Source organism: Mus pahari, chromosome 9, assembly GCF_900095145.1.
Source record: "Mus pahari chromosome 9, PAHARI_EIJ_v1.1, whole genome shotgun sequence".
Lineage (NCBI taxonomy): Eukaryota > Metazoa > Chordata > Mammalia > Rodentia > Muridae > Mus > Mus pahari.
The window spans coordinates 53,689,036-53,706,719 of NC_034598.1; the positions used below are offsets into that span (position 1 = coordinate 53,689,036).

The 17,684-nt window shown below is 36.2% G+C and overlaps 1 protein-coding gene and 1 pseudogene across 2 annotated transcripts in view; both read left to right on the forward strand.

The window, feature by feature from the left end:
• Positions 1 to 17,684, forward strand: part of Usp15 (ubiquitin specific peptidase 15) — an 86,654-nt gene that overhangs the window by 17,370 nt on the left and 51,600 nt on the right. For both annotated transcript variants that reach the window (XM_021205687.2, XM_021205686.2), the window contains exons 3-6: positions 3,800 to 3,930; positions 7,625 to 7,751; positions 11,209 to 11,354; positions 15,944 to 16,005. In XM_021205687.2, coding sequence (XP_021061346.1) covers positions 3,800 to 3,930; positions 7,625 to 7,751; positions 11,209 to 11,354; positions 15,944 to 16,005 — 466 coding nt within the window. The remainder of the gene's footprint in view (positions 1 to 3,799; positions 3,931 to 7,624; positions 7,752 to 11,208; positions 11,355 to 15,943; positions 16,006 to 17,684) is intronic.
• LOC110326684 lies at positions 8,127 to 9,411 on the forward strand (annotated as a pseudogene).

Genomic DNA, 17,684 nt, shown 5'->3' on the forward strand with positions numbered 1-17,684 from the left:
TGAGTAAGAACACCTTAGTCTAGCCTTCCATCTATATACATGCACATGTAACTCCACACACGTGAATATACCCATACAGTATGTGCATCTGCATGCTACCATGCCAAAGAAGAAAATAGTTTTCCAGAAGAGTGGGTATAAGTGTTCACCTTTATTAGTATGAAAGAAATGGGGAGTGTAGAGGCTGGAGAGGTGGCTCAGCAGACGACAGTGTGCGCTTCTCTTGCGAAGGACCCAAGTCAGTCTGCAGCAGCAGCATTGTCAACTTACAGCTGCCTCCGACTTGACTTAGCTTGGGGGTATTGGGTGCCTCACCTCACGGTACAGGCACACAAACATTTATGCATACATACATACATACCACACTACACATGTATAATTTAATTAAAACTTAAGAGAATCACTCTTGATATTTGCTGACTAGCATGGACAACAAATAGATTTAAAGTGAAACATCTGTTAGCCATAGTACCCAGGCATAGTATGCGAGGTAATTACTAAGAGACTATGAAGAAGTAAAGCATTTGCCCGTAAGAAAAATTCCACATGATTGTTCACATAGTATAAACCTTTGTAGAAAAACGTGCCAGCAACCTAAGAGCCAGTCAGTATCTGAATAGATAAGCAAATGATAGTATGTTCATATAATGAAACCCTACTAGCACTTAAAAATGAATAAATTGCTGGTAAAGTATCTATAGATCTCAAAATATAATAGTATGAATGAAGCCAAACAAAAAGAGAATATATTGTTTTATGTACAGTTATAGGTGATATAGATTTGTTTACAGTAACAAAAGACAGGTAATAGTTTCATAAAATTCTAGGAAATACAAATTCGTCCATTGTAAAACATAAATAATGATTACTGTAATAATAGAATCTTGACAGGCAGAAAGGAGATTACAGAGCCACAGGGGACTTTGGAGTGATAGATGAGTTACCATTTCACATTTGTGTGGCTAGGTCAGAGCTTACCTCTGCTTTGCCCATATACTTGTGGCATGAGACACAGGTTCCTTTGCCCCTGCACCATGTGGCAACCCTGGAAGCAAGTGCAATAAAAGAGAACAGGTGCTGTAGAGAAAAATACCAGGATTTGAGATGTAGAGAACTAGCAGAAGAGTAAGATAGTCTTGAAAAGGTCCTAGCAGTTGGAACACATAGACACTGTTACATTTGTATTGCACAAGGAGGATCATACCCTAGGAAATTATCTCTCTTACACAGTATGGAAGAACCAGGAAGTGGAATTTTCTGGTTATACTACAACCTATCCTTGAGAACAAAATTCATATGCACATTCAGATGAGAGGTGCTTTTTTGACTGTGGAGCCATGTTTAATAGGCCTGAGTGAGTTCGTTAATAATATCTAGCTCATGCTTGACAAGTAAGAGGCCAGCATACGGGACTGTGAAGATGAAACGTGAGCCTCCATTCTGGCTCATCATGCAAGGGACAGTAGGGCTGTCTTTATAGATATATACAACCCAGACTTAGAATTTGTGATTCCAGTGTGTTCTGTCCTGTAGAAGGATGTGGCTCTAACTGTTAGTTCATTACAGCCACTGGAACGTCTGCAAGCATAGCCTAATAAATTTTCTCCTCTGTTAAAAAAATTACCAATCGTGTAACTTAAGTAAATATAGTTTATGTTCAACAGTTTCATCTCATTAAACACAGAGTGATAAATCAAATTTCTCTTCCTTTCTCTTTAATTTGAAAGGTGTACTCTACACACACACACAACACACACACACACACACACACACACACACACACACAAAGTGGTTATTTTATTCTGTCTACTCAGTATATTATTATGTGAATTCTGTCACATAGTCAAACTGTTTACCTAAACTTAGATATATAGAAAATAACACATAAGTCTTGATTTTTAAATTCTTTCAAAGTTTTATTCAGGTTATATTGTACTATGTGATAAAACACATGGAATTAGAATGTATACATTCATGTTTGAATTCAGTCTCTGCAAATGTGTGTTTATTGAAGCTTGGGTAACTTATCTCTTGGTCTATTTGCTAGTGAAAATGGAACTATCTAATTCTTAATGTTACTCTGAAAAAATAAACGTTGAATAAAATACAAGGATTTTACCCCTCCTCTTTTTTTCTTCCTTCCAAGCTCAGGTTGGCCTTTGAACAGAATATACTATGTAGCTGATGACCTTCGTTTCCACCTTCCAAGTGCTGGGAATTAAAGGTGTGCACCACCACCATACCCAGCTAATAGCAAGGTTTTCTAGACTATAATGCTCCATCCATTGCTCTTGATTTTGTATGATTACCCTAGGCAAGTTACAGTCAAGACACCCATCATGCAAGGCTGTTTAGAGAATTCACAATAGTGTGTCTGCCATAGGTTACCTGCTGTGCGAAGTCTCATAGTGTGGCTTGCTTACTTAGCATATGTCATTTTCTTTGATCCTCAGAGTTTCTGACAATGCATTCCAAATTGTATTTACTGACAATTTAAAAATTATAATCACAGTTAAAGAGGCTGTGTTTAAAATTCATGCTCAGGGCTGGTCAAACAGCTTAGATAGTAAAGGCACTTACCACCAGTACTGAAGACATGAATTCAGCCTCTCATGATCCATGTGGTTGAAGAAGGGAGCCAAGTTGTCCTGTGACCTCCCTCCATATGTGTGCCATAACACATATGTGTATGTACCATGCATACACAGTAAATGTAATCATTTTTAACTAGTACTCTTTTTACTTCTACTATTGAAGAAAATGTAAAATTCAGACATTGCCAGCTTTTGTTTCAATATAAATAAAACATATCTTCCTCAAACCTCAGAAATCCACAGACGAATTCTAAAAGAATAATATTCTATTACTCTCTTGAGCTTTTTTTCTGTAGTAGTAATATATTCTTGTCATAAATGCCACAGAAAACAATGTTCCTTCCTTTGATGACAAAAATCAACTCGGCAAGAAAATCACCTTTAGGTTAGTTGAGCTAGTTTTCTTTCAGTACTTTGGAACCTCAAATGACCAATTAATAAATGAGTCCCAGAATGGGACAGTGCCATTTTTCTGACTCAGGAAATTATTCCTAGGTTTCTGCCCTGAATTATACAAAAGTTGTGAATTTAGCTTAGACATTTTAAAGCATCTCAGAACCTAGGTCACTTCTGTGCAACTACCACTGCTTTAGCTTTAGGGATGACTCCAGACTTGTGGGTCTTCTGGAATGATGTAGATGCTTTGCAGAATAACGTTAAAAACCTTTATCATGGTTTCCAAGCTTACATATATTGGAGTCATTTACTATGTTGTTAATTTGATACCAGCTTGTAGCACGTCTATACTAACTCTTGGGAAATTGAGGCAGGAGGGTTACAAATTCTTGTCTAGCCTGAACCTCATCACAAGACCCTGTCCTTAAAAAAAAAAAAAAAAAAAAAAAAAAGTTACTGACTTACTCATGAATTTCCTACACTTAAATTATCTAACATTAGAATGGCTCCCATTGGATCACTGATACTCAAATATTTGAGGAACCTCTTCTGTTGGTATCTTAGCTAATATTAATGAGTTAGTATTTTAGGAATCTAAGAAAATCCTTTGAAAGTTTTTCAGGCAACAGTTTATATCAAAATATGTTGATTTGAACCTTCTTAGAGTTTTTTTCAGAGTTCATTATTGTAAATACTTGAGACTGTGTTCACGAGTTTGAGTATTTATTTCGTGTGTAGCTGTGCATGTGCATTGAGAGCTGCGTACAGGGCTTTCCTGCTCTGTGCTGAGTTTATTTCTCCCTCTGTAGATGGTGACGCGCAGTCACTTAAGGAGCACCTTATCGATGAGTTGGATTACATACTATTGCCAACTGAGGGCTGGAATAAACTTGTCAGCTGGTACACACTGATGGAAGGCCAGGAGCCAATAGCAAGAAAGGTATGTTTGAGAGGTAACTGAGTATAAATATATTTCTGTTGAGTAGCTCATATTGGTAATTCAATGAATTCTCAAGCCTTCTTACATTGGGAGAAAAGCCAGAAAATCTTTCCTATGCACTGGATTCTTATAATAGCTGACCACAAATATAGGAACTTACCTACATTTTCACCATTCTAAGGACATAACAATGCATGTGATTAGCTGATTAACACAGAATTAATGTCATCTTTATTGTTCGGTTGAGGACATAAGAACAAAATGCATACACTGCTTTTTTTTTTTTCCTAAGATAATTTTAAAAATAAACTAAAAGTTGAAGTGGTTTTGGAACATAAAATATTTTTAAAAATGAAGATGCAATCTTTCAATCTTTGTTGATGTTTTACAATTATAATTTAGAGAAGTAAACTTTTTTTTTTAATAAAGTGGGTATTACTCCTGTAAAATACAAAATTTCAAGCTAAATGAGGTGACATTATTGAATAATTTATTCTGGTTTGTATAATATAGGTCCTTTTTCTTTTTTTTTTTTTTTTTTTTTGTCATTTTTGGAGAATTGAATGCTCCTTAGGAGTCCAGCTAACTGTGATGTTAGACTCAGTAACAATTGAAAAGTTGTACAAGACCAATCAACAAGATCCCAACACTTCTGAAACTAATAAGTAATGTACTTTACATTTCAGTGTAGTGGTAACCAATGAAAAGTGAATCTTGAAACCAGATTCAAGAAAATAGAAATGTAGAATTTACAGCAAAGGCCATACTGTCTTTAAAAGGCACAGTTGTACCTGGTGTGGCGACTAAGTCTAACGTGTATCCGTGTCACTGAATCCCAGGGAGAGGAGTGGAGCAGGTAGAGGGCTGCCTGATAGGAGCAGCTGAAGCTGCTTCCAAGCTGGGAGAGAACACATCTAGTCAGAGAGCTCTGTTTCGGGCTTCCTCGGACTGAAGAAATATAAACACATCAAAAGTTCACAAGGCAGCAAGTTACTCCTCAGTAGTGCTAGGATAAAGCACTGTCCTCAAAAAAGCATAAATCAAAGAAATGTCTTCCCAGCAGGGACAGCAGAAGCCAGGAGACAGTGTGCTATCCTCAGTAGACTACAGGAAGGGAACTGCCAATGCAGAAGTCTGGGGCCCACGGAAAGGGATCCTTCAAACAGGAGAGGAGGGGGAAAAGACCTGAAATTCTTTATCCTCCTCTCTATGTTCCTGAGGCTAATTCCCTAGTTTTAGGATAACTGGTGTGGTCTACTGCTGTGATATATTTTAAGATTAGCTTACACACAACCCTGCAGTTTAAATCTTGGGTGTATTTTTTTTTTTCTCCCTTCCCCACTCCTCTTATTTCTCTGTTGTGGAGAATTGTGCTGTGCATAACAAGGACATGCAGATACTCTAGGAAGAAGCCTACCTAGACAGAAATGTGGATATCAGTTCTAAATGAGTCTTCAGATGGTGGAAGCCATAGCCCAGGGCTTGATAGGAACTTCATGAGAATTCTCACCCCAGGCCAGCATAGTTTAAATCTACAGGTTTTTATCCTCAGAAATGATGTGGGGTGTTCACTGTTAGTAAGTTCAAGATAACTTATCATGTAGTGGTAGGTGGCTCATATTAGTTATCTGGGTACTGTAATATTAACATAGCAAGAACTATGGCTTTGGCTACACAGTGAGCAGAAGGTATAAAACATGAGTATCAATAAAAACCTAACCAGCCTAAGCAAACTGAGGAGAATTTGGGATTGAGGAGCATACCAGTATACTTAAAGGAAAAGTAGGGAAGTCTTGGAAACTAGAGGGATGTAACCTTTGCAAATATCTCTACTGTGAACTGAAAGATTAAAAACACCATGTCGTGAATTTAGTGATTTGCCAAAGTAGTGTTCAACATCTGCTTGTGTTACCTAGAGTCCTTGTATAAGGGTAATAAGCTAAAGATGGAATCCTTAAATATAACAGCAATAATTTAGTAACTGGTAAAACCAAAGTGTGGACTGTAACCTTACCATGGGAAAGTCAGAGATATGTCTCACAGAAACATATGACAAAGTCCATTAGGCATTAAGATGCCATACTCTTAATGACAATCACTGATAAGCTGGTAAAATATCCGGGCTCATCAAACTTCCAAAATAACAAAAGAAATTATCCAGTGTATTTCCAAGGCCCTAGTTAGGATTAAGCTAGAAATTTATAATGAAGAGATACTTGATAAACCCCAACTACCAGCGGAGAGACAAAAATCATAATTTAAATGATAATAAAAATGCAATTTTAAAAAATGGTTAAAAAGCCTACTCTGCCTCCCAAATACTGAACATTGAAATGTCCGGTGGAGGGGCCAGCTTCTGCTCCTTGCTGACACTCTGTCCATTTCTACAAAGGGAAGCAAAGGAGTGGGCAGAGTCGCTGGGGGTGTTTACAGTAAATACAAATGTCCAGAGGAAGCAAACAGCAGCAGTCTTTTTCGAGTTAAGTAGGAATTTAATTTTAGTAAAGAAATATTGTAATGTAGACTCCAGTAAAGTAAAATATAATTACAGTAGTGTAGTATCTTAGTCTCTACTCAGCTATGGAGTCCCCGTCCCAAATTTGTTAGTAGCAGTGATATTTGATTCCTAGTTTTTTAATTATTAATTAGCTACACGAACGTTATAAAAATTCCATATATTGTTGTATCCTTTAAACTCAGCATCATTCTGTGTAAGAGATTTAAAGCATCTTTAGTTGAGTCAATTTAAGTTTTACACTATGGATTAAGCCTATTAAAATATGAGATAGGTAGTCTGTTAGACTGTTTTAAAGATTTGTAACATAATTAAGAGAACATATCCAAGGAATTTAAATTCATGTTGGATTATACAGAAAACTTCAGATAAACTCTTTTAAAACCGTGAGTTGAAACAGTTTTTCCTGAACGTGAAAGAGGAGTTTGTAATTCCTGTGTCGAGTTTGATATGAGGCTGCTAGTCTGCATAAGTCAGTGGAGCCTCCCTTTGCCATATCTGTCTAATGTATCATGTATCAGGCCAATTACTATTTTCAGAGACAGTGTTCATGACTGAAATCCTACAGTTAACCTTTAGAAGAGCAAAAGGAAATACACTTATTTAAAAGGTGAACCTAATATATATATTATCATTTTATACTTTATTTACTTGCATGCTTGACTACTTTTTTATTTGCTGTGTGTTATCGTTGACTTACTAAGTACACATTTGAAGGTCAGACAAAGTCATTTTAGAATGAAATGGATGTATCTATTACAGGGCCAGAGCTGTTATTTTAAAAGATGTATTTTAACATAAATAGTAATAACAGACCTCGTAGATACAGTTACATAAAGCACAAAAGTACTTACAGATACATGTACATTTTCTATCTCAGCATTGTTAAAAAGTAGGCATTTGTCTCTATCTTTATTCAGAGCTGTACATGAATTGTATAGAAAAAGCTTGTGTATAATCATTTTGATTAAATGAGTAAGTTTATGGTCTATTACATACCAAAATATTAACAGATTAGTAGAATGCCTTTCTAAACTGTTAAATTATGATTATACTTGCTAATTATATTTCCTTGGCTGTCTGTAGTTTTTTCTTAAGCCTTGTTAAAGATACATGTTACTATGAGAATGCATTATATTGATAAAATTCATACTAATTTCTTTCTTTCTTTTTTTTAAGGTGGTAGAACAGGGTATGTTTGTAAAGCACTGCAAAGTAGAAGTCTACCTCACAGAACTGAAGCTCTGTGAGAATGGGAACATGAACAATGTTGTAACTCGGAGGTTTAGCAAAGCTGACACAATAGGTAATGAAGGCTCCTGTCCCAGATGACCACTGCCTTAGATGTTTACCTGGGACTCCTGGTTGGAGTCTAAACCGCTGCCTTAGATGTTCAGTTGTGATTCTCAGTTGTAGGCTACTGTGGTGTTAACCTTTTGAGAGGTTATTCATAAACATAGCGGCATCTCAGCTTCTTGTATATGTGTCTTAGCTTACAGTGGGCTGGCTTGTTTCTCACTGTGTTTATTAAATGAACTTAATGTTTGTGCCACTTTTAATTTAAGAAAACCAAATACATTTTAAAATTAGCATTTGAAAAGTTGCATGCCATATTTATAACAACAAAATATAAATTTTAATCAAAACTTGGTAAAGTACGGAGGAGGAAAAGCCAGGTGGTATGTCCTTCACTGCAGGTAAGTAGCTGAGGCCGCAGGCTTGATGTTATTATAGCATATTGAGGGTTTGTTCATGAATATGTCGAAAAACAGTCTCAAGCTCTCAGTAGACCTACGTCTCTGTAGCCATAAAAAGATATAAATGTACAAATACACTTTCTCGCTCCCCGGCCATCTTAGCGGCTGGTGTTGGTTGGGGGTTGTCCCGCACCTAAGGCAGGAAGTTGGTGGCCGCAAAGAAGACGAAAAAGTCTCTGGAGTCGATCGACTCTAGGCTCCAACTTGTTATGAAAAGTGGGAAGTAGGTGCAGGGATACAAACAGACTCTGAAGATGATCAGACAAGGCAAAGCGAAGTTGGTTATCCTTGCCAACAACTGTCCAGCTTTGAGGAAATCTGAAATAGAGTACTATGCCATGTTAGCTAAAACTGGGGTCCATCACTACAGTGGCAATAATATTGAACTGGGCACAGCGTGTGCATACAGAGTATGCACACTGGCTATCATTGACGCAGGTGATTCTGATATTATTAGAAGCATGCCAGAACAGACGGGTGAGAAGTAAACAAAGTTTTCCTTTAATAAAACTTTGCCAGAGCTCCTTTTGAAAAAAACAAAAACAAAAAAAAATAAATAAATGTACAAATACTGACAGTGAATTTAACACATTAAATTTTGTAATTACACATGTTAATTTGTATGCTAATAACTGTGAAATGTTCATATATGTATGTGATATAATTAGATTTTATTTGCCCCCATTAGCCTGTCTTCTCTTATTACCTTTATAATGTACAGTGCTAACATAAGAACACATTGATCTTCAAGTAAAGTATTTATTAAAAAGATAGTAATAACAGTGATCTCATTGGAAAATACAAGCCAGTAAGCGTCTGTACTCACGGTTATAAGGAGAAATACTGTTAGGCAACTGGACCAGTTTAGCAAAGTAGTAATAGTAAATTATCTTGCAGGGTGTGTGACCATCCAGCCCCAGGTGTCCCCAGCATGAGCTGTCTGCTGAGTTAGCCCTAAGTCCTAGTTCCAGTCAGACAGCCCTGGGGACCTGCAAGATGTTCTTGGCCACTGTGACACTCAGAGGCATGTCGCTGGCTGGGTCGGGATCCTGAAAACGTCCCCAGCACCTGCACACCACCTTTTGGCTCTGGGAAAGCCAGCTAGAGATCAAGAGCCAAGTGGAATATAAATAAGCTACATTTTAAGTAATCATAAAATCTCTAGCAATTTATAAATCTTTATTTTAACAAAAATGTTATAGAAAAGCTCAGTCCATCAGAAACTTTTGTTTAGGCGATTATTTTACTTACAAACTCCTAATTTTAATTTCTACATTGAAAACAACCATTAGGAAATTTTTACTTGACATACTAAATAAAAATTTACAGAGAATAATTTTGTAAATATCAGAAAGCTTGATCTGACACAGCTTTTAACTCAAATACTTTAGATATCCTAAAACTGTTTAAGGGTATAGACATTGAATAGATGTCATAAAATTGTAAATGAACTGAATTTTTGTAAAACCTGAAATTTCTTACTCTGTTAAATGGATGTTTTCCAAATTGCTTAGAATTAGGATAATAAGGGAAACGTGGATATATATACTTTTCCCTGTGGTCTTTTTTTTTTTTTTTTTTTTTTTTTTTTAAAGATTTNTTTATTTATTATATGTAAGTACACTGTAGCTGTCCTCAAACACTCCAGAAGAGGGCGTCAGATCTTGTTANAGATGGTTGTTAGCCACCATGTGGTTGCTGGGATTTGAACTCCGGACCTTTGGAAGAGCAGTCGGGTGCTCTTACCCACTGAGCCATCTCACCAGCCCCCCTGTGGTCTTTTTAAAAACTTGATTGAAACTGATTTTTTAAAAGCTTTACCAAATTGTCTACCCAAAATTAGAAAATTAAATTTCCATTTTTGTGTTGCTGCTAAAGTAATAAAACACTCTGCTTTCAGCTTGTACTGCCCGTATGACTTATTTGAAATAGTTTGACATCTTGGGCTGAAATACTTGCCTTTGATATTTACCTTCTGAGTTGTGTTGGCACTAAGGGTGTCCACTGGGAGATAAAACTCAACATTACATACTTGAGGCCTACTGCTAAGAACATAATTTGTTGTAAGGCTTCCTAAAAATTCTTTATTAATAAAAATTAATAATTCATCTAATTTCCTGGCTTAAAATATTTTACTAATGTTCTACCCAACACTTTTACATACCATTTCAGCTTCTCCTATCTTCACATATGTCTGCTAAGAGTCTGAATCATTTGTAAAGTTAAGCTTTGTTCCCCTGCTGAGAAGTCTTCTATTTGATGGTCTTCCCTGCCTCGGTAATTAACTACCTTGTCTTGCAGTCGCCCAGGTAAAAACCTCGGGTGCCCTGGGCCAGCAATGTGGCTCGGTAGGGAAAGTTGTACTTGTAGCCACACATGACAGTCTGTTCACCCATGGAGCTTCCACAGTACCCGTGCGTGCCCATGCCTCCTCACACACAAATAAGAAAACACACATAAGTGTAGCAGTTGTCTTCCTGTCTAAAAAGAAATCTTCAAGGAAAAAAAATGTTATATTTGGACGTATTTTTACCATCTCACACATAACCTCACAGTGGAAATGTATGTTTCAGTGTGAGATAGTCTTCAGTTGATTGCATTGTGAATATGAACAGTTTTCCATTGTTGGTATTTCCTTCCCACAGTTTAGTTTCTAACTCCTTCATAGTCTTAGAAATACATTGATTTTATATTGTGTTAAAAGTTTACCCTGTGAACAAATTATATTTTAGTGTTAGACAATTTAATTCTTACCTTTTACAATCTTAAATTCCTCAAATAATCATCTGTCAGTGTTAAAATTATTATTTTCCCCCTTAACAGCACATAGAAACTCTTAAGACAAAGCTTTCTAAATATTTTCTTACATATTTATCTGTTTTTTGCTATTTTATCCTTATTTTAATAAATCTATAATGTTTAGTTTTATAAGAATTTAGCTCTTTGTAGCTAGTAAACTATTTTTACGTGTACTGTATTTACATATCTTCCCTTCTTAAATCTCAGATACGATTGAAAAGGAAATAAGAAAAATCTTCAATATTCCAGATGAAAAGGAGGCCAGACTGTGGAACAAATATATGAGTAACACATTTGAGCCACTGAATAAGCCCGACAGCACCATCCAGGATGCTGGCCTATACCAAGGACAGGTACTCGTTAGCAATCATTTTTTTAAGAATTATTTTGTTTTATGTGTATGTTTGAGTACCTGCATGTATGTCTGTACCACATACATGCCTGGTGCCCATGGAGACCAGAAGGCGGCGCCGTTGGATTCCTTGGACCTGGAGTCACCCTTGGTTGTAAGCCAGCTGGGTGCTGGGAACTGAACTTAGGTCCTCTGCAAGAACAGCAAGTGTTCCTAAAAGCTGAGCCATCTCTCCAGCTCAACAGTGATGCTTATTTTAGATGCAACTTTTTGCAGTGAAAGACTTTGTGAATGTTGTGTAGTGTGTGGTCGGTTCTGTCTCATGCCACCTCTTCCTAACGCTTCTCCAGCCTCCTTGGTCAGTAACAGCGATTTCTGATTTTCTTCCTGCACTTGGAAGCACTCTATTTCTTAAGAATGTTTTCAGTAACAAGCAATAATGTTGTAAGATCAGTAGATTTCCTATAAAGGATCAAATAGTGGTTTTGTCTCTCCTGGCCATACATTATAAGGTCTTGTTGCAGTGTGACTCCCCCATATTAACAGTATAAAAGTAGTTCTCTGTGATGCATTCACCTGCATTACAGTAAGCCTAACGGAGCGGTAGGCCAAGTGAACCTAGTTTGCCCATCCCTCTTGAGTCTGGCAGCTCTCAATTTCTTCATCTTCCCTTATGATACAATTTTAAAAATTCAATATATTGAGAATGTAGTGTATTTAATTACAGTGAGAAACTGGTTCTACCTTATAGCTATCTCTTTATTTCTGTTCCTGTCCCAGCACTTACCTTTCAGGTTCAGCACATCTTGCTACATCTAGTTTCTTACATATTCACAAAGTCCTCCTTTATCAGAATTCATTCTGAAATACAAATCTAGTTATTTGCCTTTCAGAAATAGTTTCTGCATCCTTAAGGATTATGAAATGCAGACCCCTTAGCCCCCACGCAGGTCCTGGTTGAGCCTCTTGCCTGGTTGTCCATCTGTAGATTACTCTTGTCTTTTGGTTACCATAGAGTTCCTACAGTATGCTTTTAAATGCATTATCCATCTGCCTGGTGTACCATTCTTCCCACTTCCTGCATCTATCCAGGAAAATGTTTGAACCATTCAAATGGTCATAGTAGCCATCTCATCCCATTCTGTAGGTGCATCAGATCACATTAATTTACCCTTCAGATTCTAACCCAGGGGTCATAGCACCTCTTCAGCTGTCCCTCTTTTTCTCAATATCCATTGATCTTACTTTAAAGAATTTCTCCCTTAATTTCTCTATTACTAGTATTTTAAAAAAATATACTTAGACTATAAGGTTCATGCTTTGATTAGTTTGTTTTTTCAGTAGCTAGTACCTAACAGTGACTGGTGATTCAGTGTGTAGATGACTTTCTTTACTGGCTTATTTGAAAATGATTATCAACATCAGTAATGTGATAGAGTTATAAAAAAATTAGAGAAAGTAAGATAAGTTAACTGATAGTAAATGTCTGCTATATGTCAAGTTATACTAAGCTAGCAAGGAGCTAGTCCAGCGCACCAAGTGTTTGCTATGCAAGCGTAAGGGCCTGAGGTTGATCCCAGCACTGGAGCAATGGAGACAAGCAAAGCCCAGGTTCCAGTGAGACCCCACCTCAAAAAACAAGATGAATCACTCCTGAAGAGTGACACCTCGCATTGCCCTCTGGCCACACATGCATGTGCACACATACGAGTGCACCTGAACACATACAATTAAAATTTTTCAAAGAATAAAAGAAATGGTGCTATTAGCCATATACCTCCCTCCAGAATCACAAAAACTTCAAAGCAGCGATTTTCAAACTCATTTCAGCCATTCTTAAGTGAAACTACAAAATTCAGTACACACAGTAGGAAAGTTGCTTGATGGAAGATCAAATCAGATCTAGTCAGTCTCCTCAAAGCTGAGTCCCCTTCATCCCCACCAGACACAAACCCCTGCTCTGATTACCTGCCATCTGTTGGTACTTGAAGTAAGCGTGCTGTTGGACATGATGTAGAGTTAGTTCATTCAATGTTTTAATAGCCTTATCTAATGGATGTTATTTTCCCAGACATAGAGAAAATGTGGTCTTAGAAAGTTAAAGAATTTGATGTTCTTCATAGATCAACATTTGTCAAATTAAAGATTAGACTTGATGAGAGAATTAAGCTAGTTTAATGAGATTAAATATTTGTGACAACTTCTGTTCATTTGGGAGGAGGTATGATTCAAAGAATATGCCCTAAAGTTTTCAGAATAAAATAATGTGTATGTAATGTGAATACAGAGACCAGAGAAGAATATTAGTGTCATCTTCTCTATGTTTACCTTATTCTCTTGAACCAGGAGCTCAGTATTTTGAGTTCCCAAAATCTACTTTTCTCATCCCAATACCCAGCCCCTAGTGCTGGGGTCTAGGCACATACAGTCCTGCCCAGTCTTATTTTGTGCATGCCGAACATTTGAAATCAGAGCACACAAGCACTCCTATTCACTGAGCTGTCTCCTAACCCAAATTTTATTCTGCCCACTCCACTCTTACTGTAAAGTAAAGCACCTTAATTAGAAAGAAAGACAGAATGGGATTTGAGAAATGGCTCAGTGCTTCAGAGCGCATACTGTTTTTGCAGAGGGACCTGAGCTTGGTTCTCAGGACCCACATTAGTGACTCACAGCCATCTGTAATTCCAGGTTCAAAGGATTCCAAGCCTCTTTGGGCCTCTTCTGGTTCCCGGACCCATGTGTACATACCAGTACATACACACAAAAATGTACATTACTTAAAAATAAACAGGTAAAAGAAAGTAAGAGAGAAAGAATATTGTTTTTTTTTCCCCTCTCTCCCTTTAAATTTTGGATTTTTCAAAAAATTTAACTAAGCAAAACTACTCAAAAACTGATAGATTTATATAAAGGAGTGAATTTAATTATTTCTTGTGGCTTATTAATACTATCTTTGACTATAAAATATGGAGTTTAAGTAAAAGTGCTGTTAAGATATTGAAATGTTGCTAAACTACAGTAAATGCTAACTGGGAGTTTCTAATAGCTGAAATTCTTTGTTTTATACCTGATTTAACTCCTCCAAACGATCATAATATTTATGTATATACAGATACAGTTGATCATGTATCACTGCAGCTGCAAGTTGTAGTAAAGAAAATCTTAAGCTGTGAGTTACTCAATAAATTCTACTTAATAAATGTTTTAAAGCATGTATTTGCACGCTGAGATGATGTTTTTAGAAAGTTCAGATTGTGCATACCTGGTAGGCTTAGACGAGAGAGCGGGGTGGGTGCTCGGTGCACTTACTCTTTGAAAGCCACTCACACACACCTCAGAAAGCTTTCCGAGTATGAATGCGTTAGTTAAAGACAACTTTAGGATTTATACATCTATACCCGTTACATTTTATCTGTTATATTTTATGACTAGTGTCAACAAGCCAATTTATAAATGGTTTGGAAGCACAGTCCACCAAAGAATATTGCTGTAATATGTACAGTACTTTGTGAATTGTAACTATAAGAAAAAGCTAATGAAACTAAATATGTAGGATATATCCAAGTTTGTAGTTCATGTTTATTGTTTTGCATTATAGTTTTACCACGAAATTTTAGATTTTTAGTTCCTTGCTAGTAATATCACAAACTTCTTTTAAGTATTTTTAACTTTTTTCTTCCTCACATAGACTGGTCCTTAATAGGAGCTACAAGGGAGGCTTCCTTATTACTCTAGAACGTAAAAGGAAAGAGCTGGGGATGTTTTAAAGTAGCTGTGTTTTGGCATAGATTCTGTATTGACTGAGGTGGTTTTTGTCTACCTGACACATGCTGCAGCACAGAACTTGAGTGCTCATAATTTTATTATGAGATTCTTCTCAATGTGCCTGTTAGTTGTGTAATAAAAGATTTCATAATGTAAGGCTCGCAAGATGGCTCTGTGGGGAAAGGCTCTTGCTGTCAAGTCTGACTCTAAGGTTCATGCACACCAATGGAGGGAGAGAAATGACGACTGCAAATTGTCCTCTCATCTCCATCCATGTATGCATCAAGGCACATGTATGCCCAAATATCATGGGTGCCTACACACATTAGCACCTATGCACGCTACAGATAAATACATAAATGTAATAAAAACATTTCCAAAATAAAAGATTTCAGAATTCATATAAATAATATAAATGAATACTAACTTCAGAGCCCATAATAAATTATGAGTAATGTATAGTTCAGAATTATTTTTGCCACAGTTTCTCAGTATTTGCATCATAATAATTAAATCATCATATAGCCAGTGATAGGGCATTTGTTAATTATATAATATATGTTACAAGTATAATACAATTTAAAAGCATACACTTTAAACTGAAACGTTTATTCTATTATTTGGCTTAAACTTTCTTAAAGTTATAGAACCAGTGATATTTTTCCCTTTTTTCCTCTTCACTATCAATGCTGACTTATTTCAGACCATTTTGTCTTGTGTCCTTTAAATAATCGGTTACTGTAGTCCTTATCCACTTGTCTCCTGAAGCTGTTCTGCCTTCATAGCTGTGGAAAAACACCCTTTGTTGTGTCGTGTTTACAGGTGTTAGTGATAGAACAAAAAAATGAAGATGGAACGTGGCCCAGGGGTCCCTCTACTCCTAAGTAAGTGCTCCTCCTTGTGGTTTATTGCATGATGTTGAGTCTCATTCAGATGCTGAAATCCAAATTATAACAAAACCTAACTGAATTGCAACAATTCATACATTCTTCATCTTTTATAGTTCACTCTTGGAGACATCTAAGTTTATACTTACACTTAGATTAATATGTTTCAAATTTCAAGCCTTCAAGGTCAAATAGCTTTTAGAATAAGTTAACAATGTAAATCAATGTTTTGTAGTCTAATATAGTCCGATCCTTAAGCATTTTGTTATGTTATCTTGGGTACTTTTGTGATGTATGCCTGTTTTTTAAATGCTTTATGCAAGGCAGTCTGGGGCAAGAGCAGTGTTTTCATTATACAAATGTTTTAGAGTTTAAGTGAATAAGTGGAGATAATCTCTAGAATATTAAGAGTGCTCTTGATGGTAAACAAAGGAAGAGTTGAAAATGTCAAGATACGCATTATCAAAAACCCTAAATCCTGTCTATATTTCAGTATATAAACTTCAGCTCTCCGAGAGGTCACCCATGCGTCTGTAGTTGTGATATCTCTGTAGTGTAAACAGCGTGGACATTTGCACCATGGTTCTGCAGGCACTGTGCTGAGTGAGAGGAGTGAGAGCTGTGGACAGCTAGCTTCCTAGCCATTCAGCCTTAGCTTCCTGTCAGGCAACCGGAGGACATTTAATTGTCTGTAACTCGGAATTTCAGGTTCTCTGATGAGGGACTGGAGATCTGAATTTTGAAAGACATTAAAATAATGATTTGTAATTAAATGAGTAATTTATTATGTGCTGATAATAGCAAATTTGTAAGAGTCTTAATGTTACCCTCAGGAAGACTTCAGGTCTATCTTTTTTATCTTAGGTGAAGTTTTGTTGTTGTTATTGTTGTTGTTCAAATATCTTGTGAGTTGGTTCCTAAATATATTACTTACTTAGAGGTGTATATTGCTCAGTACTCTGCTTAGTTGAACATAGTAAAGGGTATAATTTAGAATAAAACTAGAAGTTTTAATAGGAAGAGTTAAAAGCATGTGAGTTGAATCATGGATATCTTAACAGGTAGAAAATCAGAAGTTACAGACTTTTATAAATATTCATTTTAGTGCTTAATCAAAATCATATTTGTTTTTCTCAATTAAGTTTATATTGTCATATTTTTACTGAATCTTGAAACAATTTTAAAGTAATAAAATTGTCTTATATTCAGATATCATGAGCTCTAAAGCTTGAGAAACCTTTTCTGTATAAGTTTACTGAGTTTTCCTGGCTATCTCCTCTTATCATTTCCTCTTTTTAAAAACAAGAGATTGCCTATGCTGACCTTGAACTCAGAAGCTCACATAATTCTCTTATGTCAGCTTCCAAATTAGGTGGGGCTACACTCTAAAGACCACATTCATTTCAGATCAGTTTTCCATAATCATTGTCATCTGTTCACATAACAAATTTGTAAGAGTCTTAATGTTACCCTCAGGAAGACTTCAGGTCTATCTTTTTTATCTTAGGTGAAGTTTTGTTGTTGTTATTGTTGTTGTTCAAATATTTATTTTAAAGTATTTATATTATGTCAGAGTAGAAAACAGTTTCTCAGTACCTAATATACCATACTCATGTAATAAATCCTAACATACCATACTCATGTAATAAATCCTAATATACTATACTCATGTAATA